This window comes from Lipotes vexillifer, unplaced genomic scaffold (assembly GCF_000442215.2).
Source record: "Lipotes vexillifer unplaced genomic scaffold, Lipotes_vexillifer_v1.1 scaffold325, whole genome shotgun sequence".
Lineage (NCBI taxonomy): Eukaryota > Metazoa > Chordata > Mammalia > Artiodactyla > Lipotidae > Lipotes > Lipotes vexillifer.
The window spans coordinates 644,345-665,998 of NW_006799313.1; the positions used below are offsets into that span (position 1 = coordinate 644,345).

The following is a 21,654-nucleotide window of genomic DNA, read 5'->3' on the forward strand; positions in this document are numbered from 1 at the left end:
TCTTTCCACTGCAATGATGCTGTGTGCCTACAAGGCTCCCTGTCCTCCAGGCTACTGGCCACCAGCTCTGCTTCCCAAGAGTCTCCTGGAAAAGTTAAAATGCATTTTTATTCGTGAATGATTAACCTCTCTCTTCTTTCCAATCTCATTTGGCCCATTTTCAACACATTAAGAAATGACCCATAGACTCTTCTTAAAGCTAATAAACGAAACTAGCAGTTAGAAAAGCTCAAATATGATTTGGCAATGAAACTGGCTATTTTAACTTCTAGGTTCATAGCCTCAGGCACTCTCGCGCTGCAGCCAGACAATTTTGTCCAATGTCTACATAAATGTGTATTTTCAGTTCCATGGCGCTAGGGCAAGGATGTTGTCACTGGCATGCCAATCACTCAAACTCTTGAGAGGAATGTACACATAAAAGTTGACGTTACCTACGTTTTTCCTGGGAAGAAGCCTATTCTCTGAGTGAGCTTCATGAAATACTAATTCTACCAGAATCTTCACAAGTATAATCCCCAAAGAGGTATATAATATGCTGGATTAAACAATATTACACACATTTATTTATTGCAAAACTCCTCAGAACTTTAATTTATCAATGTTTCCCAAATGTTCTTGGCTATGGAATCTTTAATTATTAAAAGGAGAAAGTGGATATAAAATGTACAAAGTAAGTGCTCAATAAGGGATACCTATTATTATTAAGAGCAAACGTTCTGTCAGTGATCCTCTCAAGAGACCAGTGTTTGATGAGACAAGCGTTCTTCAGAACACACTGTGGAAAACACTGACTATGATCCCTTAGGGGATGGTATTGGCTATTTTGTCCCCTGGTTACCATTTTGTACACTGGAACTGCAGCATCTTTTAGACCTCCCTAGAAAGGAATAACAGCTTCCAAAGACTCAAACACTAAGAAACTCTGGACCCATTTGCAAAATCAGAGATGCATGGAGAAAAAAAAAAAAAAAAGACTTATTATGAATAGGAGGTACTTCTCTCATTTTAAAGGAGGAATTCTTTCTTTGGAGAAATTATTATGATGGGAGGTGCCCAAAGCATGAATTTAGACCAAGGAACAAATAAATAAATCAAGAAGATTAGAAGTGCTAAAGATTTCCAAGGTGGGATATGACACAAAACCATATTTGATTGAGCCAAGATAAAATTATAGTTATTGTTTCAGGAGGTAGTAGGTGGGGAATGAAAGAGTTTGAGTAAATATACCACAAACCCAAGGACTGAGGCCAACAATCAAGACTGCCCTACAAGCCCCTACCTGTTTTTCCCAATTTAATTTCCCTCTACTCCCTTTCATATATTTGTGTTCCATCCTAAGTGTTCTGCATTCATACCACACAATTTCTCATTTCTGTGTTCACACTGTTGCCTTTCTCCAAAATGTCTATTCCCCCACACCTCCATACTTCTCCTGGCCAATCTCCAAACTCTCTTCATCCTTCAAGACCTCGTTTAAATGACACTTCATCCAAGAAGCTTTCTTTCATCACTCCTGGTATGTATAAACTGTCCAAAGTGCTTAATCTACATCTTACCTCGTTGTATTCATTATTTTTCTTAATTTGACAAATATTTGAGAACCTCTTATGTACCGGGCTCTACAGATTTGTCTATTTATACACTTGTTTTATCTACTCATTATATTATTAAGTTTTTGAACACAGGATTTTACGTCTGATTCAAAATAAGTTCTGATTCATAGTAACCAATACTAAAGCCTTGCCCATAGTAGGCACTCAAATGTGGTTTGAAGGAAGAAAGGAAGGCACAGCATTTTTAAAAGCTGTATGTGGGCTGGAGACAGCTTAAATCCTAGGCAAAACGATCCGGCCTATTTTTGTAACTAAAAAAAGTGATGAAAAATGCTAGAGATTCCTCTGATATATATATATATATATTCCTCTGATATAAATGGGGGTAGGAGACACTGGAATGACAGACAGATTAGACAGATTTAAAAATTAAATAATTAAACCAGCCTCTATTTCCAGCTTCCTTTTTTTTCCATTTTTTTTTAAAATTTTTGTCTTTCTAGCTTTAAGTGGATGACCTGAGCAATAACCTAAAGAATTCACCTTACATAAGACACTTCAGTTTGGTAAGACAGTTTTAAAATATATACAGCAAAGTCAATCTGTCATGTTTTAGAATATTTATAAATTGTGATTGTGCTATAAATTGTAAGGAGGAAGAATTAGGAAATTTTTCTGATACTCCTTTCAAGGTGTTTGCTATCCCACATCTCTGGCCAAAGTGTTCTAGAAGTTAAGAACCATAACATCTCCTTCCTCACCTCCTTTTCAAGGTTACTTTTTTCAGCCCCTCAATCTGGTAGACCCTCTTAGGTTTCCTCATCTATCAGTCCACTGTCTTGAACCTTCAGGTTCAGCCTACTTCTACATTCGAAAAGTAGAGTTCCCTTAACAAGAGGGACCACTGTCACAATGGCTGCCTGCTTTACTGGAAGCACGGACAAGAACACAGCTATCCTCTGGGATGCCTGGGACATCTGAGCTATGGAACTCCTCTTGCTGGAGCAAGGGGGAAAAAAATCACAGATCTAGAGGCTTTGCAACTACTCCTACTCTTGCCAGTTTGTCTTGCATTCTTTAAGACTCAAGGGTCCTCTACTCAATACCCTGTAATGGCCTATATGGGAAAAGAATCTAAAAAAGAGTGGATATATGTATATGTATAACTGATTCACTTTGTTGTACAACTGAAACCAATACAACATTGTAAATCAACTATACACCAATAAAAATTATATTAAAAAAAGACTGAGGGGTCAATTAATCAGGCAATAAATACAGTTTCTTTTGCCATCTTTCAGGATCAGACCTATATATAGAATAGTCTGAGTGGAGTCATCTAATGAAAGGTAATCACTGACCAAAAATATAACTACCTGAAATCCACTAAGTATGGATTCATTTGAGTTAAAAAACAAACATGATCTTAGAAAGGATAAGTGAGAGGGAACCTTTCTACAGGCCCTGTATTAGGAAAACCATGTGATTAACCTAATCCACACAAAGGAAGTGGGGGGTTGATTTAGGGGAAAGGGAGAGGGCAAAGGACAGAAAATCTGTGAGGTCACTTTAGGACATGGTGTATATTTCCAAGGAGGAATTCTGGGAGGATTGGAGAGAACTAAACAACAGAATGAGGGCACTAAGATCCTGAAAGGTAGCCAAGCTAAGAAGTAGAAAAAGCCAGAAAGAGCCACAGCTCAGAAGGTTTGGTGAATGAGCTCCAGAGTCTGACTTTACCTTAACCTATTGCCCAGGTCCTCATTTACTCCCAAAGGTTCAACCCAGCTCTCACTGTCTGTGGGAGCATCCAAAATGAGGGGGAATGTACCGAAACCTGCTAGGGAAGTGTGACCAAATGAGGCTGGGAGTGGAAGATGTGGAGCTGAAGCCAAGAAAGAGGTTTCAAAAATGGAGCCAAAAGAGCCAGAACCCAAAATGGGATCCAGTTCATTAGAATTACAGGTATTTGGGGACTTCTATGTTTCCCATCCTAAGTTTTATTTAAATTGTTTATGCTGGAGATTCTGAGTATGCCTGGGTCAAAGAAATACGTGATCAGCAGCCACCATTCAGAATTCACCAAGCTCCAATAAAACTGCTTCACTTGAGCTCAGAAAATGGAAACTGAAATAAGGCAGAAATTTGTAGAAACACAAACAATGAAAGTTAGTTTCCCTATAAACATTTCCGAACCAGATAATTACACTAATTAATTTCAAAAGTCCTTCAAGCCAAGGGTAATACACGTTTGGAGTGAAAACACTCAACAGTAATGCTGTTGCCTCCATACCACCTCTGCCTGCAACCACCACTGCTCATCCCCTCTCACAAGACGTCCAGCCTTGGTGTGAGCTTGCCCTGACGGAACATATGACCCACCTCCTCCCACATAGCCAGTGACATGGCCCTTCCAAGGTACACAAGCTCCATCTGCTCACCTCCAGACTCCTCCCCTCAATTCAACAGCTTCTTAATCTACTCTGGGTGTAACTATCTCAGTATGTACCTCTACCCCTCTGTCGTTTTACAGATACGAACATATTTCAAATCCTCTCCTATAGTGCATGACCAACCCCACCTTAACGCTTCTGAGCTCACTCCCACTCCCACTGATGTGTCAGTGGCAGAGACTCTCTGGAGGTTGACCATTTTCCTCTGACATCTGACCCTGCCAAACTGGGCTCAGTCTGTCTAATTTCGTATTACTCCAAAGAGATTTAGAAGTTATTGCAGCTTTCTTATTATTTTTTCAGAGGAAACACTGCACACTCCCATTCTAGTCAGTCCCCATGTCTCCCTCTTAACACACAGCCTCTCTACATTGTTTAAATTAAGACGAAAGTTAACAAAGGCTCCTTACTCTTTTTCCCAGCCTGCTATTTTCTACTGTTTTCCTATACAGCTACCTGTATAGCTACCCTATCCAATGCTGTTGTTATAAAAATTGGGCAATAGCCCCAGATATTGAAAAATTATAGTGATACTTTCAAACTTGCTAAAATCCTTGCCTCTTCCTCTGCATCAATTATTGCACCACGACTCAGGATCCCCATTCTTTAGTAACTCCCTCTTCTGCTTTACATACTGTAATCTCCCACTTATGTGCGGCCAAGTCCCAGCATCATTTTTTTTGCAACCAATTGTAAACCCTGTTCTAGATGTCACCATTCTTTTCAAAAGATGTTACTAGGTAGATAAGCTCTAACCCTGCTCTCCTGAATCCTCTAGCACTATGTAGAACTAATAGCACCACTTGTGCAAGTACCCAACCTCACCAAATGCTTTCACATTCATTTTGTTCTTATCTGAGCCTCTCAACGTCCCAGAGAGGAACCATTTTTCTTCTCATTTTATAGGTGAGGAAGCCAAGTTGCAGCAAGGATTATGTGACTTATTCAGAGTCAAGTAGATATTTAAATGCTAGAGTCAAGACTCAAACTGGGAACTTTACATCTGACCACATCTCTTTCCCCATACACATTTCTGAGAATAAACCTGGCTGTCAACCAAGCCCAACACCTCTGGTGTAAGGGGATGCTTTAGGCCCCATGACAGTTACCTGCCTTGGTCCCTTAGTCCACACCACTATTTTTTACTCTATTTCCCACTCCTAGCACCAAGTCTTGACACACAAACTCACCCCCCTGCCAACCTCCTAAGGATCTTTACTTCTGCTATGTTAACCAAGTTTTTTCTTCTGCTCTAAACAGTCTTGCCCCTTCTCCACTGATAGCCCCTCTGCCAGGAGAAGGGAAGCTGTCTTCCTCTGTTACCTAGTGACTTACACTCTTTGGCTCAGAAACCACAAACTTAACCACAAATTCTGTAGAAGTGTACATTATTTATGATTTTGGGTCCATGTTCTCTGTCCTTCCCCTCCGCTGCCCTATTTGAAGCTATCCCATTTTAGATTATAAGCTCCTGGCCCAGAAGGCACTATTTAGACAGCTATGGGTACAACCCAGCACAATGCCTTGCATTCAAAGGCATATAAACGTTGATGATTATGATCTTTTTCTAAAAAAATAAATAAATTACTCCTGCCCTTGATCTGAAATAATGACAGAACCCAGCTGCCAAAACCACTAAGAGCATTATTTACTTCAATTCAGAGTTTCTGAATAGGAATTAGCATAAAAGAGCCGTAAAGTGAAAGACAAGGGCACATTTGTTTACATGTGGTCCCAAAGGTATAAAGCAAAATACTGAGTAATTTGTTATTAGCTTCCCATCAACAGCAGTCCAGCTCTATTGTATAGCAAGAGGGTATACAGGTATACCTGTATACCTGTATATACAGGTATATATAAGAGCGTAAGAGGATCCTAGTTTCAGCATTCCCATGACAAGGAAAAGGCGATCAGCTATTCCAATTGCATACGTGCTCTGGAAAAGCAACAGCTGGCTGCATATTACTCACCGGTTTATCCTTGATGGTGGGGCTTGACACGCACAGGTACAGTTTCCCGTCTTCTTCTAGGCAGGCATCTATCAAAGCTTGTACTGAGCTCTCCTCCTGGAACAGCAGAAAGGCATAGCCTTGGGAAGAACAAAAACAAAAGGGTGGGGGGAGGAATCAGTAAATTAAACTCAAAGTTCCATTTAAAAATTTACCTATTGTTTCACTTTGGCAAATTCTTACTAAAATCTAAGAACTTGAAGTGGGACACAGGGAAGTAAGAGTCACTGAGACCCTCATGTGTTAGGTACTCACAGACTTTACCTTGTATTGGATATTACAAGCACTGTATTAGGTACTCATAGACTTTACTTTGATTAATTTCCATAATTACTCAGGGGAGCAAGTTCAGAACACATCTATGGAATTTCCATTAAATAGGTTTGGTCACCTTTAGTGAGAGCAGGCAGACTCACCAATGGCCTGAGCCACAACGGCTCAGGAAACAAGCATCACCTGCCCTCCAACTTCCACCAAGCTCTAGGCTTGACACATGGATGTACCCTGAAAACATTATGCTAACTGAAAGGAGCCAGGCTCAAAATACCGCATATTATATGGAATATCCAGAACAGGCAAATCTAGAGAGACAAAAAATAGATTAGTGGTAGCCTAGGGCTGGGGGAGTGGAGGGAATTAGGTACAGTGTTTCTTTTGGGGATGATGAAAATCTTCTAAAATTGATTGTGGTGGTGAATACATAACTGTGAACATACTGGAAACCACTGAACCGTACATTTTAAATGGGTGAACTGTGAATTATATCTCAACAAAAGTTGTCAAAAAAAAAAGCTCAACAATAGGCTAATGTGTCTTTATATGTTATATCTGATGGCGATGCTCTGTTTCTTCAAGGATATTCTCCTGTCTCATGGCTGAATACATGATCTGTGAATGTGGACACGAGCTGCAGGATGTCCATGGACACAGCCAGCTTTGTTCAGTTCAATTCAGTAAGATTTACTGAGCAACTGTTACAAACGAGACACAATCTATGGATTATGAGGGAAATTGAGATGAACGAGACTAGGTTCCAGCTGTCCAGAGACTTATATGATAGAAGAAACAGGCTTTTAGACAATTAACTTCTTGCTACAAAGCTGAGGGAGATAAACGGAAATAAAAAGTACTATGGGAACCCAGACAAGCAAGGAATCTGACTTGAGAGAATCAGCAAAGACGTCAAAGAGGACAATAGATGTTCAAGGGGCCAACTGTGGCACTTGCTGCCACACTGGCATTCATGAATGGCAGCTGAGCAAAGGCCCATGATGAGCTAGTCTAAACCTGAGTATTCAGCTGTTCAACCTCTCTACAATCCCTTCAGCTTTGCTAAGTCTCTCAGCTGTCACCTCCGCTCCCAGTCCTGCTACTGACCTCAAAGGAAACCATCACCAACCAGGCTCTCCTCTGGCGCACTGTGTGCCAGAAAGATGCAAGTGGTGAAGAAGGATAAGACCCCCGTGTTCAGAAGCTTCTCACACATCAAACAAAGATGCTAATCAACTGGCCTAGAAGCAAAGCTCTCTGGAGTCCTGGGCAGCACGTGATGATAGTGGCAGTGGACAGTGAATAATGGGTACTCTTTATCCTTTTCCCAACTCCTCATCTACTATACAGAGCATCCAAGCAAACAGAGTAGGAAAAAGATCAACCATTATGCAGCACACCAGGAGTGGCCAATGCAACAGGCAGAAGCCAATACGCAGGGGAAAGCACCAAGCCCACAGGAATGGGTATGGAGCTACAAGATGGAGGCTGCCTACGTGGCAGGACCCAGAGCTGTTTTCTGGGCTTTGCTCCCAGGCTAGATGGGTCAAAGGATTCAGCAGATGGCCAGGCAAGAACAATAAAACTTAACTGCAAAACTAGAAAGGATAATACATCATTTCTTCATACCCCCTCTCTTTTCGAAATAGTATCAAACGATTACCAAGCCCCAGAGAATCTACTAAAAGTTCAATGTTTTCATTTAATGTGAGAACATTAATTACACTTGCCAAAGAGAAAATTAGAGGTCAGTGGGTTAAAAAATGCAAAGATCACAAAGAGGAGGTCTCAGCATGTCCTCTCAAACCTCCTGCCTCACCAAGTTAAATCTTGGTGCAAATCTTCCACAGAGGTCCTCAGAGGCATGCTGAATATCTTGTTCTTGGAGAGCACCCTGTCTGTGTACAGTATGCGCAGGCACATCAAAAAGGCCTGGGGATGGGGCAGCTCAGTGAGCTGGGGTTCTCTCTAGCTCCTTGCCTCTGCAAGGCCACCGAGCTGGCTGCACCTTTCCTGCACATTGTTGCCCACCTCTTAACAATCTTCCACATCAAATCCCACACTGTGTTCAACTTGGGCATCAGAGGAAAGGGAGGGTGTCTCCCCATAGCAGCTGAGTAGCTACCACAAAATCACACAGATTTTTCACTCAGGCCTGTCTCACAGCCATAAATGACAACACTGGCAATAGACAGAGTAAAAACAACTGGGAGTCACAAGCAAAAGCCTGCTACAAATATTATTACCGAGGAAAATATCTACAACTTCTTTTCCTTTCCCAGGGAATGGGCCAATTTCTTCAGAATGGCTCTTTTACAACAAATCGTCTCTCCTCCTTGATCAGCAAGCTGCTATTCTCAGTAACAACAACATTCTCTTAGCACCACAGATAAGGGGTGTAACTCAAGTCCAACCATTTCCTTGAACCCGGCCTCCTACCTCAGGCCTTTCAACCAAAACAAAATTCACCAGAGACCCCAACACACCCATGAAAACAACTTCATGATACATTCACCTACTAAAACACCTTCTGATATCTCAAGGTCAACCAAACCCAGACAACAACAGAAATCAGAGGATTAAAAAAAAAATCAGGAAGGAAGAAACCTTCAAACACATTTCCCTTTTGATCTTCAGAAATTCGAGGTCAAAGTAAACAAAGTAGAAAAAGGTCCCTCCAAGAATAACAAGGTCTGGGCTTCCCTGGTGGTGCAGTGGTTGAGAGTCCGCCTGCCGATGCAGGGGACACAGGTTCGTGCCCTGGTCCGGGAAGATCCCACATGCCATGGAGCAGCTGGGCCCGTGAGCCATGGCCACTGAGCCTGCGTGTCCGGAGCCTATGCTCCACAATGGGAGAGGCCACAACAGTGAGAGGCCCGCGTACCGCAAAAAAAAAACCAAAAAACAAAAAGAATAACAAGGTCAATGTGAGATGGACATTAAATCAATGATTTACTAAAAGGCAAATTCCACATGGTCCTATAGAAAGAGCTCTGGACTAGGAGTCAAAATACCTGGATTTGGGTCCTAGTCCTAACACTTACTGGCTGTGTAGTAATAACAGCTAATAGCTAACATTTATTGAGCATCTACTATGCACCAGGCACTGTTTCTAAGTGCCTTATGTGTATTAACTCGTTTCATCTTCACACACACTCTGAGATAGTCACTATTTTAAATTCTGTTTTACAGTTAAAGAAACTTCAAGAGTGATTAAGCGACTTGTTTGATGGTGACTGTTCTATCACCCAGTAAGTGGTGGAATCATGGACTTGAATGTTAAGTGTCTGAGTCTTAACGGCCTACATGGGAAAAGAATGTAAAAAGGAGTCGATATATGTATATGTATAACTGATTCACTTTTCTGTACAGCAGAAAGTAACACAACATTGTAAGTCAACTCTACTCCAATAAAAATTAAAAAAAAAAAAGTTTCTGAGTCTTGGCTCTTTTATCTGTAAAATGAAGATTATCCTTCAGAGATGAAGGCTGTGAGATGATATATGTAAAGTGCTTTGAAAACTAGGATATCGTGCAAGTGTCAATTTTTCTTTTACTGCATTTTCAGTTATTTTTGTGATAATGTAAAATTAAATTATTTTGCATATGGTCTCATTATAAAAATCAGAGTTCAGATGAATGAGATACTTTCTTCTTTGCATTTGCAAGCATTTGGTGAATAAAGGGAAGTAATCTAGATACTAAAGGAAAACAGTTTTTTGAATGACAGGCTAAATAAATATTACTGTAAACAATCAATAAAGTGACAATATTTGCTTTCATATATCATTAGCAAGTTCTATTAGGAGAGAGAATCATCTGATGTGGTACTATTTGCTGATTTTCATACATCCTTTAAATAAAAGCCTATTATACCTATAAATCAAGCTCCTCAAACTGTCACTATGATGGCAGGTTCTTCTGTTAGTTTGAAAGGTATAAAAAAAACTTGGCCCAAAAGTTATAAACTCCCTCTGTTTTCCCTTGCCCTCTGAGCCAGCCAAGAGATAACAGGATTATAAAACTCAAGTTTCAGAAATGGTGACCTTCTTACCCAAGTACCTAAGAAGTGTGGTGAGCTATGGGAGGCCCTCAACTCAGAGCCAGTCTGTAGGTGGAAACAGGGGCTCTGGGGAAGCAGTAGGAACCCCTGGCATGGTCACCATCACCACCCTGGGTTATGGGCAGAGCAGGAAGCTGCTTGCTTTCTCACTGGTGCCAAATAGGTTGGGAAGGAAGGGTAGAACAGTGAGGGATTTTTGGACAAGCCTGAACTGACCAATGTACTTCTCTGGCGTAAAGAGGTATGGAGTGAGAGAGGGGACTTAACTGGGATAATTCCATTTTATTTGACCAAGTTTTTGAAGGATAAATTTAATTAAAGATTTTTTTCCTCTTAATACCCAAAACACATTGAGTATAACAACCTCCAAAATGTTCTTGGCTACCTTTCAAAAACAAAGCTTCCTGAGCTCTTAAATACATAATTTTTCATGTTGTAATTTTTTTATACTTGATCCCTAGTACAAATAACAGTCAACACCAACTTCACCACCACAAACACCAGTTACTAAGTGCTTACAATGTGTGACGCACTTTGCCAATAATAAACACTTTACCTCACAGTAATTCTATGAGGTAAATACAGTTGTTATTATTACCATTTTACAGATGAGGAAACTGAAGCTTTGAGAGGTTAAGGGATACTTCAGATTAAAACCTAGAGATTAAATTTGGGATTGAAATTTAAGTCAGCTTCCAGAGCCCTCATTCTTTATCCACTAACTTATACTGTCTTACCTAAAAATGACGAGATAAAGTTTTCAATATCACTAGCAAATAAATACTTGCCTATTCATTATTTATTGTCACTTTTGTGACAGTGATCATTTGACAGTGGTTTAGTGGCATGAAGTGGTCACCTGTGCTTTAGTCCTACAATTTAAGGTCTATGCAGATATATTTGCTCTAAAGCCCACCAAAACTATATTAAGAAGAGCTATAAAACCAAATAATCTCAGCTCAAAAAAAAACACCCAACTATATTAAGAAGAGCTGAAATGATGAATTTCAAAATAATCAGAAGTTTAGTTTTAGTTTATTTAGGTCAATCGTATTATCATATTTAGTAAAGATGCTTATTGTTTTCAATGTATTTTTAAGTTGTATATTTAGAATGAAGGCTCTTGAGGGAGTTAAAGAGCAGCTCTCACTAAATTAGACTTTAATAAAATGAACATCGCCATCACAGTAATCATCAGCTTAAGCAAGTATCTTCAATGGATGCTAAAACCATTGGGTAAATCTGGGAGGGGATACAAGATACTCATGTTATCTTAAGGTATCACTTTGAAGATGAATAAGTATTTGCAAAGGGAGAAAAAGGTACTTTCACAGTGGAGAAATCTGGCAGACAGCACCACAGCCAAATGATTGCACTGAACATCACCAACAACAGGGCAAACTGACATCATGTGCCTCTCGTATTATGTCCTTCTCGGTGCAGCACGTCATCTGCTAAGAGTGTTTCCCCTGAATCTCATTATGAGGAAACAAACCTATCATTCCAAATTAAGTGACAGTCTATAAAACATCTGGCAGGAACTCTTCAAATGATACAAAAGACAAAAAGCCTAGGAAAGTATCTGAAGTAAAGGAGACTAAAAAGACATGACAACTAAATGTATGGCTAGACTTTGACTGAATCTTGGATTTAAAAAAAAAAAAGCTCTAAAGGACATTACTAGAATAATCTGGATACTTCTTGTTCTCAAAAGACATATGATGAATCATTTAGGAGTGAGGGGTCTTAATGTCTACAACTTATTCTCAAACGATTCATCAAAAAATATGTATGTATATATACACATACTGACAAAAAAAAACCCAGAAAGCAAATGTGGCAAAATGCTAACAACTGGTGAACCTTGAGGAAGGCAGTACAGGCATTCACTGTACTATTCTTACAACTTTTCTGTACATTTTGAAATTTTTCAAAAGAAAAATGTGTGGAAAAAAATCGAAACCACAGGTCTCTCTGGAGAAGAGGGTAATATACTCTCTTATTCTTGAAAGAGGTGTGTGGTCTTCTGAAAGACCTAATAGTTCTTAAAATCAACTAATGCTCTTAGTGATTTATATGTTTTAAGTAGCAACTACAATGGAAAAACAATTCCAACTTGTAGAGCTGTGCCCTGAGCTATGGCTACATTCATAAAATGGTGACTGACAAGGGAGGACTGGTTTCTGATGACAGGAGGTCAGCCCCAGAAGGAAGGATGCAAGGTCTGGACAAAGAGAGAGATCACTCCTTGCACAGAATCCAGGCTCCGTGATTTCCTGTGACCTTCCTAGAGAGACCTGAAGGGCACCTCTCCAGCCAGAGCTGAATGAGTTCAGACATTTTTGGCACAGGAAGCCTGTTCCAAACATTCTCCCTGACCTTGGCTTTCAGGTCAGAGGATCTACCTGGTTTGCCTCAGGAGTCTTTGCCTTTGGATTCAATTCAATAGAACCAAAAATGTTTAGGAGGTACAAGGCAGGATACTAGGCACTGAAGCTACAAAGATGAATAAGTCAAGAAAGAACCCTGCCCTGGAAAAACTCAGCCTGTAAATAAGTGACTGAGAAACAACAAGAAAAGTGCTAGTTGGGATTATAGCCTATAAAACACTGGTGAGAGACAAATGGAGCAGAGGTGCCCAAACATCAGGGAAAGTCATACAGTAAAGGCCACATCTGGGCTGGAGCACAACTGCTTTTCTAGGAAGCAAGGGCAATCCAAGTTCATGAAACAGCACAGGCCAAGGCTTCAAAGGGCCAAAGACTGGCTTATTTGGAAAACAGTGAGTAGTGTGCATTAGTTAAGAGTATAGGATTCGGGGTACCAGGTGGGAAGAGATGAAGCAGCTCATCAACCCCGTCTGCTGCCTGGAGAACACAGTAAGTCTCTGAACTGGATTCCTTATTCATTCTCCTCTTGGATGAGAACCTCTGATCTCCAAGACTGACTGAACACTTACTATGCACCCTAGGCAATGCAGGGGAATTCTGACATGAGCAAGTCCTTGTTCTCAAGAAATTTATAAACCAGTACATGAAGGTCATGAAGAATATGTATAAAGAGAACTCTAATTTAGGAACAATGCATTCAGGACCCTTAGAAGTATTTTCTAAGCGTTTTTTTTTTGCGGTACGCAGGCCTCTCACTGTTGTGGCCTCTCCCGTTGCGGAGCACAGGCTCCGGACGACGCGCAGGCTCAGGGGCCATGGCTTACGGGCCCAGCTGCTCCGCGGCATGTGAGATCTTCCCGGACCGGGGCACGAACCCGTGTCCCCTGCATCGGCAGGAGGACTCTCAACCACTGTGCCACCAGGGTAGCCCTAAGCGTATTTTTAAAAGTTGGATTTCATAGAAGGAAGACAGATCTTTCAGTGAAGAAGACATGGATAGAGAAATCAGGGAAGACTTTCTGTCGGTGGTGGCACAGGAGCCAGATCTTAGGTGAAAAATTGGATAAGGACATTTCAAGGGAAGGATTTAGCCTAATTAAGATGTAGAGATGGCTCAGCAGGTACTGTCCATGGATGCCTAAACATTCCCCTTGGATTCAGAACCAAACATATTTCTCTGATTGTATTTACTACAAAGAGCTGAGGCTCAAACATTTTGGCTCAAGCCTGTTTCGTGTTTTCTATTACACTAGTGACTGTTTCTTGGTGGGCTTGTTGCTTGGCAGGCAGGGGTGGAGGAAGGTGAGAATGGACAAGAAAACAAGTCTGATGGGTAGAACCACCCCAGAGTTGAAAACTGGCAGTCTACTTCCTGTGTTTTTAGTAAAGTCCTGCAGTCCAGGGCAGTGACCTGGGGCATTTGGGCTTAAAGTCTGCTCTGTTTACGTAACCACACATTCCCTATATAAAGAGGTCCTTGTGAAGTCTGCCAAATCTGTCAGTTCTAGTAACAGTCAGTTCTAACAAGCACCTGACCAAGAAAACTGAGATCAGACTGGGGGTGTGGGAAGGAACTGGTCAAACTAGTTGGGCAGTTTTATTTTTACTGAACAACGTATTTTCATCAGGGGGAAGGACACTAATATTATTTAACCTCTATGAAGCCTAAGTGCTGGTGCATATGTACACTGTCTCACATAATCCTTTTAATAACAACGAGCAGTATTAACACAGATGAGTAAACTGAGGTTCAGGGATTAAATACTTTGCTTAAGGTCATCTAGCTGGTAACTGCTGGCACCCATGTCTGAGTCCACAAATATCTAGTTCTTGCCCCACTGCTTGTTGCTCTGCCTCATGCAGCATCAGACAACTGGCAAATTCTACATTTTGACCCAGTAGACGCTTCCCTGAAGATGTAGCTTTCCTCCAGCCCTGCTTGTAGATTGCCAGAACTCTGACAATCTAATCTCTCCTCCTTGCACTTTAATGCTCCTCTGATGAGTTCTTAATGCTGCTGCCAGTGGGTTTTCTTGGCGTCACCATTTCTCCTTCTCAAGATGAAGGCTATCCCATTCTATTTTGAAAGACAACCCAAGTCTTTGCTCTCAGCTTTCAAAATGTTTCACCAGATCCTCTCAGTCAGCTTCCCATTCTGAACTCTTTCAAATGATACATCCTCTCTTGGTCTCACTTGCTCATAGCCTTAGCCCTATCCAATTCCTGTCAGCAAGTCCTGCCCCAAGCTACGCCCTCTTCTAAAACATTCTCTCTGCCTCAGCCTACCAAATTTGCAGCTGGCATTTCAGTTCCTGAATTTTACTCTCTTCAAAAGAAAGTTCTCATCGGGGGTGGTTTTGGCTTCTCTGAACTAAACAAGCATCCCTCCCTTTCCAGTACCTCTGCCTGGGGATAGCACAACAAGTACTGCTGTGACACAGTACAAGATGTCTATGTTATTTAAGTGGCTGCTCAGCTTTGTCCTGTGGCCTGTACATTCCTTCTGCCCGTTCCATTTTATACAGTCCCTCAAACTATTAATGCTTTGAAATCAAACACTAACTCTAACAGTTCCTCTTTAATATAACGCAAAAGAGAGAAATGTTTAATAAAATAGTTTAAACTGAGGGTGTACTAAGCTTTTAAAAGCAACAATAGAATGCTGCTCCATCTGTTCAAAACAGGACAAAACAGAACAAAAAGTCCACTCTTGCTGCTCTACAATACAGTTTCCATGTTTTTATGAGAAAATCCATCCAGAGAGCAAAAACTTCAATCAGTCAAATATTAAAATATAGGATTCATAATTCACCAAAGAGTATGAGTACTATAAGCCAGGACCTGCATCAAAAAAAAAAAAAAAAAAAGGCCAAGTATTACTCAAAAGCTTACAAACTGCAAAACATTAAGTACACGCTAACACTCCATTAGGTTCCCAACTCGATCAGTTTATATAACTCAGAAGGTGGAAAAACTTGGGATCTGGGCCTAAAACAACACTGACTTATTTTCATCCAAGTTACGCTACAAGGGAGAAAAATGTGAAGTTTGAAAACTTTCCTTTCCAAAGCCAGATTTAGACAAACTGAAGGAAAAAGGAAAGAGATGCTGTGAATCCAGCCCACTGCAGCTTCACAATGACCTATTTTGCCCACTTCAAGTAGAGTCCTCTTTCCTGTTCTTCAAACAGCATCTCCTTAGCTGGTCAGATCAAAGTCAATCTGAATCCCATGTGGCCCGGCTTGTGCCAGGTTCACAAACCATGCTGGTATTGTATAAACTTCCATGCCTGCATGACCTTGGTCACAAGGGCTGGCAGTCAAGTCAGCCTGACCAGTGTACAGGAAACACGTGATCACCAGTAGAAACAGCCACTTAGAAGTACACACTTTACTCAAGGTGGAAGGGAATCATCAGAGCACAAGGCATGGGTCACTCTCGCATAAATATGCATGACTGTTACTGTTCAATCCACCTGGCTGTGCACCTGAATTGCTAGGGCTGAAGCTGGCTTCCATATGGGCTGAGGATGCCAGCACCATCGACTTAACACAGCTTCAGAGCCATGTGGCCAATCACCTGTCCAACATCTGCAGCTGGCTGCTGTCCCTGCCTTTGCCCCAGAGGTCTCTGCCAACAGTGGTATAGTGTAGCTGCGCTCACTGCCCAGGAGATGCCAGCTCCTCTCCCTGGCCCCAGCCCCACCACAAGAGGTAAGACTGTTTGTTGGCAGTATCAGGAGCAGCTGCTTGGTTCAGAACCAGGCAGGGGTAGAAGGCTCAGGGCAGGTAGACATTTTTTTTTGTAGCTCCAGTAACAGCAACTTTGGACATGGGCTATTCTCCCAGGAGGCAATGAAGGAGGTGATGCTAAGCACAACTACCATCATAAAAGTTTGCCCTGCCCAAATTACCTTCCTAGCTGCCACATTCCCAGTCCCATGCTCGAGGAAGCAGAACTAAACCATTTGCTTCTTTTATTTTTTATTAAGCAGTCAGGGATTCTAAGGCCACTACCATTAGCATGGCCTGTGTCACAGCAAGGGGTTAAAAGATGAACTGAACCAATCAGATTCCCTCTCTCTGGACTCCGACTAGAAATATGAAAACAATTTGCCCACTGGAAGCACAAACAGAGAGGAGCACACATGCAGAGAAGAGCTGAGTCATGATAATGTGGAACATTACAATGAAGAATTAATAGCTCCCACTGTTCAAATCCTTGCAGCCTGCCACCCCCTAGCACAGTCTCCATGACACCTGGTTGTGTCACAGCTCCTATTTTTGGGCTTTCCTTGTCACTCATAACTACGTCCCCAATTTGAAGTGGCACAAGAGAACCCTCTGATCCTCATGTCCAGAAATGGTGTGGTATCACCCCAGAGGCAAAATCCCATGGTTAAGCTATAGCTAAAGGGCAGCTCAGACCTATAGCCTCAGCCTAAACCAGTTCTTTGGAAATACCCCAGCTATGTCAGTGTGGCCAACAGAATAGAAGAATTCAGGAAAAAGCCAAGGATCACTTTCATTTTTAAATAGCTATGAAAGTGTGCCATGGGTCATATAGCTTAAGTTGCTAATTTTTAAATAAAATCCAGCCCTGTAAATAACAGCATAATTTATCAGATTATATAGTTTAAACTTATCTTCCTTTCCCACAAATTATACACCCTAGCAAAACAAATTATTTTCTTGATAATTCCCCAGGTAAAATAGTATAAACTATTAGTCTTCCCAGTTCAAGTCTGTCTAATAAGAGCTGTGTGCTCCTAGGAAAAGACACATCACCTCTTTGAGTCTTAGGTTAAAATAAAGGTTGAATTAGAATGAGACGATCTTTAGGGCAACTCTAAAATTTGATGGACTCTACAAGTAATGAGCTAATCATTTGCAAAGATAAAATTCATCCATTTAACAAACATCTGAGGGCTAGCCGTTGATGCAGGTATGCAAGGTACTGAGTATAGAGCAGTGAACAAAACATAAAAATCCCTGTTCTCATAAAACTTACATTCCAACCTGGAAAGCAGAAAAACACATATAATTTTTTTCAGGTTGTGATAAAATAGGTACTTTGAGGAAAAATAAAATGAGGGTAAGAGGTACAGAGAGTAAGAGGGTAGAGGGGCTGCTATGTGAGATGAGGAAGTCAAGAAAGGTCTCCCTGCGAAGGTGTCGTTTGAGCAGAGGTCTGTCTAAGGGAAGAGAGGAGTGGTCCATTCAGAAATTTGGGGGAAGATGGTTTTAGACAAAAGGAAGTACTAAGCCCCTGAGAAGCCTTAGTTTACCTCAAGGAATAGCACAGGAGTCAGTGTGGCCAGAGAAGGTAAGGCAGAGAAGGACAGAAGATGATGTCAAAGAACACCCAGGACTTGACCGATGAGACCCGAGAGGAAAAGGTTTAAATGTTTCATGTACAAGATTCATATCAATGTGGTTCCTGGCTTCTGCAGGGGTCCATTATATTCCAAACAAGTAGGCAAAAAGGTAAGTCCACAACTGTAATGTACCATTTATCTGACTTGGAAAATGTGTTGCAGATGTCCAAATTAGCATAAACTTCATAAAGAAAATTGCTTTGGGAAGCCATGTGATATCAAATCCGGAGTCATTAAGATTTTCATTTCTTTTAACTCTGGTTAAGCTTCTGCTGCAAATTTATTCTAAAGAAAATACTATGAAAGAAAAACCACACACAAAAGGATATATTAACAGAAGCATTATTTATAATAGCCTACATAACCAACAAGCAAGTAAATTATGGTGCAGCAGTAGGTTAGGCAGCCACTTAAAAAATATGAAAATTAAGCAGAAACTTGGGAGGAAGGAGAATGGAAAACTGTATCTCTGCTATTATTACACTCCCACAAAAAAAGATATGTATGAATAAAGACTGGAGGGAAACAAAACTGACGGTTGGCTCCACTAGGGAGGCAGGATTATTCTCACTGCTTATAACACTTGTTCACTGTGGCCAGACTGCTTTGTTCTGCTTCTACTGCTTCATTAAAATATTAAGGCCTAGAATTAGGATAACAATAGAAAGTACTATGATCATGTACTTGACAAGAGGGCCACATGCAACTCTATTCCATGAAGGACTTCTCAATAACGCTGTGATATCTGATGGTGCTGACTATTCTTTCTTGAAGCTTCTTTCCTTGCACCTCCATAGCCACAGACATACTCCCAGTCCTTCATTCACCTGCATCTCCACTGCAATGTCCTCTTTTTCTTTCTGGTTCCTGACAGAACTTACTTATTAATGGCTTTTCATTTTCTTTTCCCTCCAAGCTATAAAGATGACTCGCAAGAGATGTGTACCTCCAGCTCCAGATTCTTTTTCCGAAACTCCCTAGCCACAATTCCAACTGCCCATTAGGAATTTCCTCTCAGATAAGATGTGAGGACATACCAAACTCTCCAGATCTTCAAACATTTCAACACTACACCAAACTGATTTTCCCTCTGCTAACTCCCTCACATTCAATAGTGTCACGATTCTCCCATTCAGTGGAAGGAATTTTAGCACAACCCTGCCATCAAATCTATCACCATCATGATTTACTCTATCAGTAAGACCACTGGTCCCTTTCTCCCTTCATTCTAGTAATACCTCAATGCTACTATCTTAGGAGTTCATGGTCCTTATTACTTCTTATGAGCTTGATTACAGAAAACAGCTAAACAGTTTTGCTGACCCTGGCTAAAAAACCAAAACCAAGAAACTAACACACCATTGTAAAGCAATTATGCCCCAATAAAGATGTTAAAAAAATAAAATAAATAAAATAAATTAAAAAAAAAAAACCAAAACCAAATACTAAACCTAACCTCTCCCTTGCTTAAAAAAAAAAGTCTTGGGCTTCCCTGGTGGCACAGTGGTTGTGAGTCCACCTGCCGATGCAGGGCATGTGGGTTCATGCCCTGGTCTGGGAAAATCCCACGTGCCGCGAAGCGGCTGGGCCCGTGAGCCATGGCTGCTGAGCCTGCGCGTCCGGAGCCTGTGCTCCTTGAATGATATCTGGGCTCTAAGAAAGTATCCTATGTGCACTGTCTCATTTAATCCTCATAAACCCAGAAGTGGTATTATTGTTTCCACTTTGTAGATTAAAAAAAAAGAGAGAGGGCTTCCCTGGTGGCACAGTGGTTGAGAGTCCGCCTGCCGATGCAGGGGACATGGGTTCGAGCCCTGGTCCGGGAAGATCTCACATGCCGCGGAACAACTAAGCCCGTGCACCACAACTACCGAGCCTGCACTCTAGAGCCCGCGAGCCACAACTACTGAGCTCAAGCGCCAGAATTACCGAAGTCCACGTGCCTAGAGCCCATGCTCTGCAACAAGAGAAGCCACCCAATGAGAGGCCCGCGAACCACAATAAGCATAGCCCCTGCTCGCCACAACCAGAGAAAGCCTGTGTGCAGCAACAAAGACCCAAGGCAGCCAAAAATACAAATAAATAAATTTGAAAAAATTTTTAAAAAAGAGACAGAGAGAGAGAGGGAGAGAGATTTAGGAAGATTAATAATCATCCCAAAGCTACAGCAATGGCAAGTACTGGAACAGGAATTCAACCCAGGCAGCTGACTCCAGAGCCTGTACTCTTTTTTTTTGTTTTTTCTTTGGTACGCGGGCCTCTCACTGTTGCGGCCTCTCCCGTTGCGGAGCGCAGGCTCCAGACGCACAGGCTCAGCGGCCATGGCTCACAGGACAAGCCACTCCGCGGCGTGTGGGATCTTCCCGGACCAGGGCACGAACCCATGTCCCCTGCATTGGCAGGCGGACTCTCAACCACTGTGCCACCAGGGAAGCCCCAGAGCCTGTACTCTTGATCACTGGTTACTGGACTCAAGTCCTAAGCCTGGCAGAGAGGCTACCACATAACCCCGCCTTGAATACACCTACCTCTAGGCCATTCTTATTCCCGAATGACAACAGTATATAGTGCAATATCTAAGAAACTTGGGACTCTGAGGTTAGCCTGTTTAGGCTCAAATCCCAGTCCCATCATTTAACACATGACCATAGACAAATTATTCTCTTCTACACCTGTTTCTTACTCTTTAAAATGGTAATAATAAGGGTGCCTACCTTGTGGAGTTAGGAAGATTAAAGAAGATTAAATTAGATTAAGCTTAGAAAATAGTAACCCACTGCCGAGCTCACAAGCCCTTAGTAAATGTTAGCCATCCCAATTATCATTATTCTAGCCCCAGAATAATTACCATTATTCTGCCTCTTCTTTTCCTGCCTAGCTTTTAAGACCAAGGTCTTGCACAGCCCACAGTAATCTATCCCTCCTCTAGATGCCTAGAATATTTTTTACTCACTTGTCATTAACCATAAGTTGATCTGTATTTTAATGAAAATAACAACATCACTCATAAAATCTGTATGCAGGGACTATTTTAAGCACTCCACGTGGATTTACCCATTTTAATACTCATCCTCAAGTTGTGTAATACCCATCACACAACTTATGAAGCAGGTACTCACATTATCCCTCTTTTACAAGTGATGAAACTAAGGAACAGAAAGGCTAAACAGCATGTCTAAGACCATACAGTTAATAAGTGGAGTAGCCCAGCAAGTCTAGCCCACTGCACCACCAGGGAAGCCCCAATTTGAAAGTATTTTAAACTGATATTTCTATTTGACCCAACTCCATTCTGTCTCTACCCCAAAGACAAACACCACACAAATGCCTTTGTATCTACTCTCTCTGGGGGACTAGAGGAATTCAGGGAAGGGAAAATAATCGTACTTTTTTTTCAAGACTTTCTTTCACGTCATTTTCTCCACCCTCACAACATTCCAACCACACTTCCTTCATTTCTTCAAAGGTAATAAAGGCCTTTTCATACTTACTATTTCCCATATGGTACTCCTCTGCTTGGAACTTGCTTCCCTACA

At 41.4% G+C, this 21,654-nt stretch overlaps 1 protein-coding gene across 3 annotated transcripts in view; it reads right to left on the reverse strand.

Moving 5' to 3' along the window:
* CPEB3 (cytoplasmic polyadenylation element binding protein 3) overlaps window positions 1-21,654 on the reverse strand; it is a 178,600-nt gene that overhangs the window by 39,485 nt on the left and 117,461 nt on the right. For all 3 annotated transcript variants that reach the window (XM_007471556.1, XM_007471555.1, XM_007471557.1), the window contains exon 7: window positions 5,980-6,098. In XM_007471556.1, the coding sequence (XP_007471618.1) occupies window positions 5,980-6,098 (119 nt within the window). The remainder of the gene's footprint in view (window positions 1-5,979; window positions 6,099-21,654) is intronic.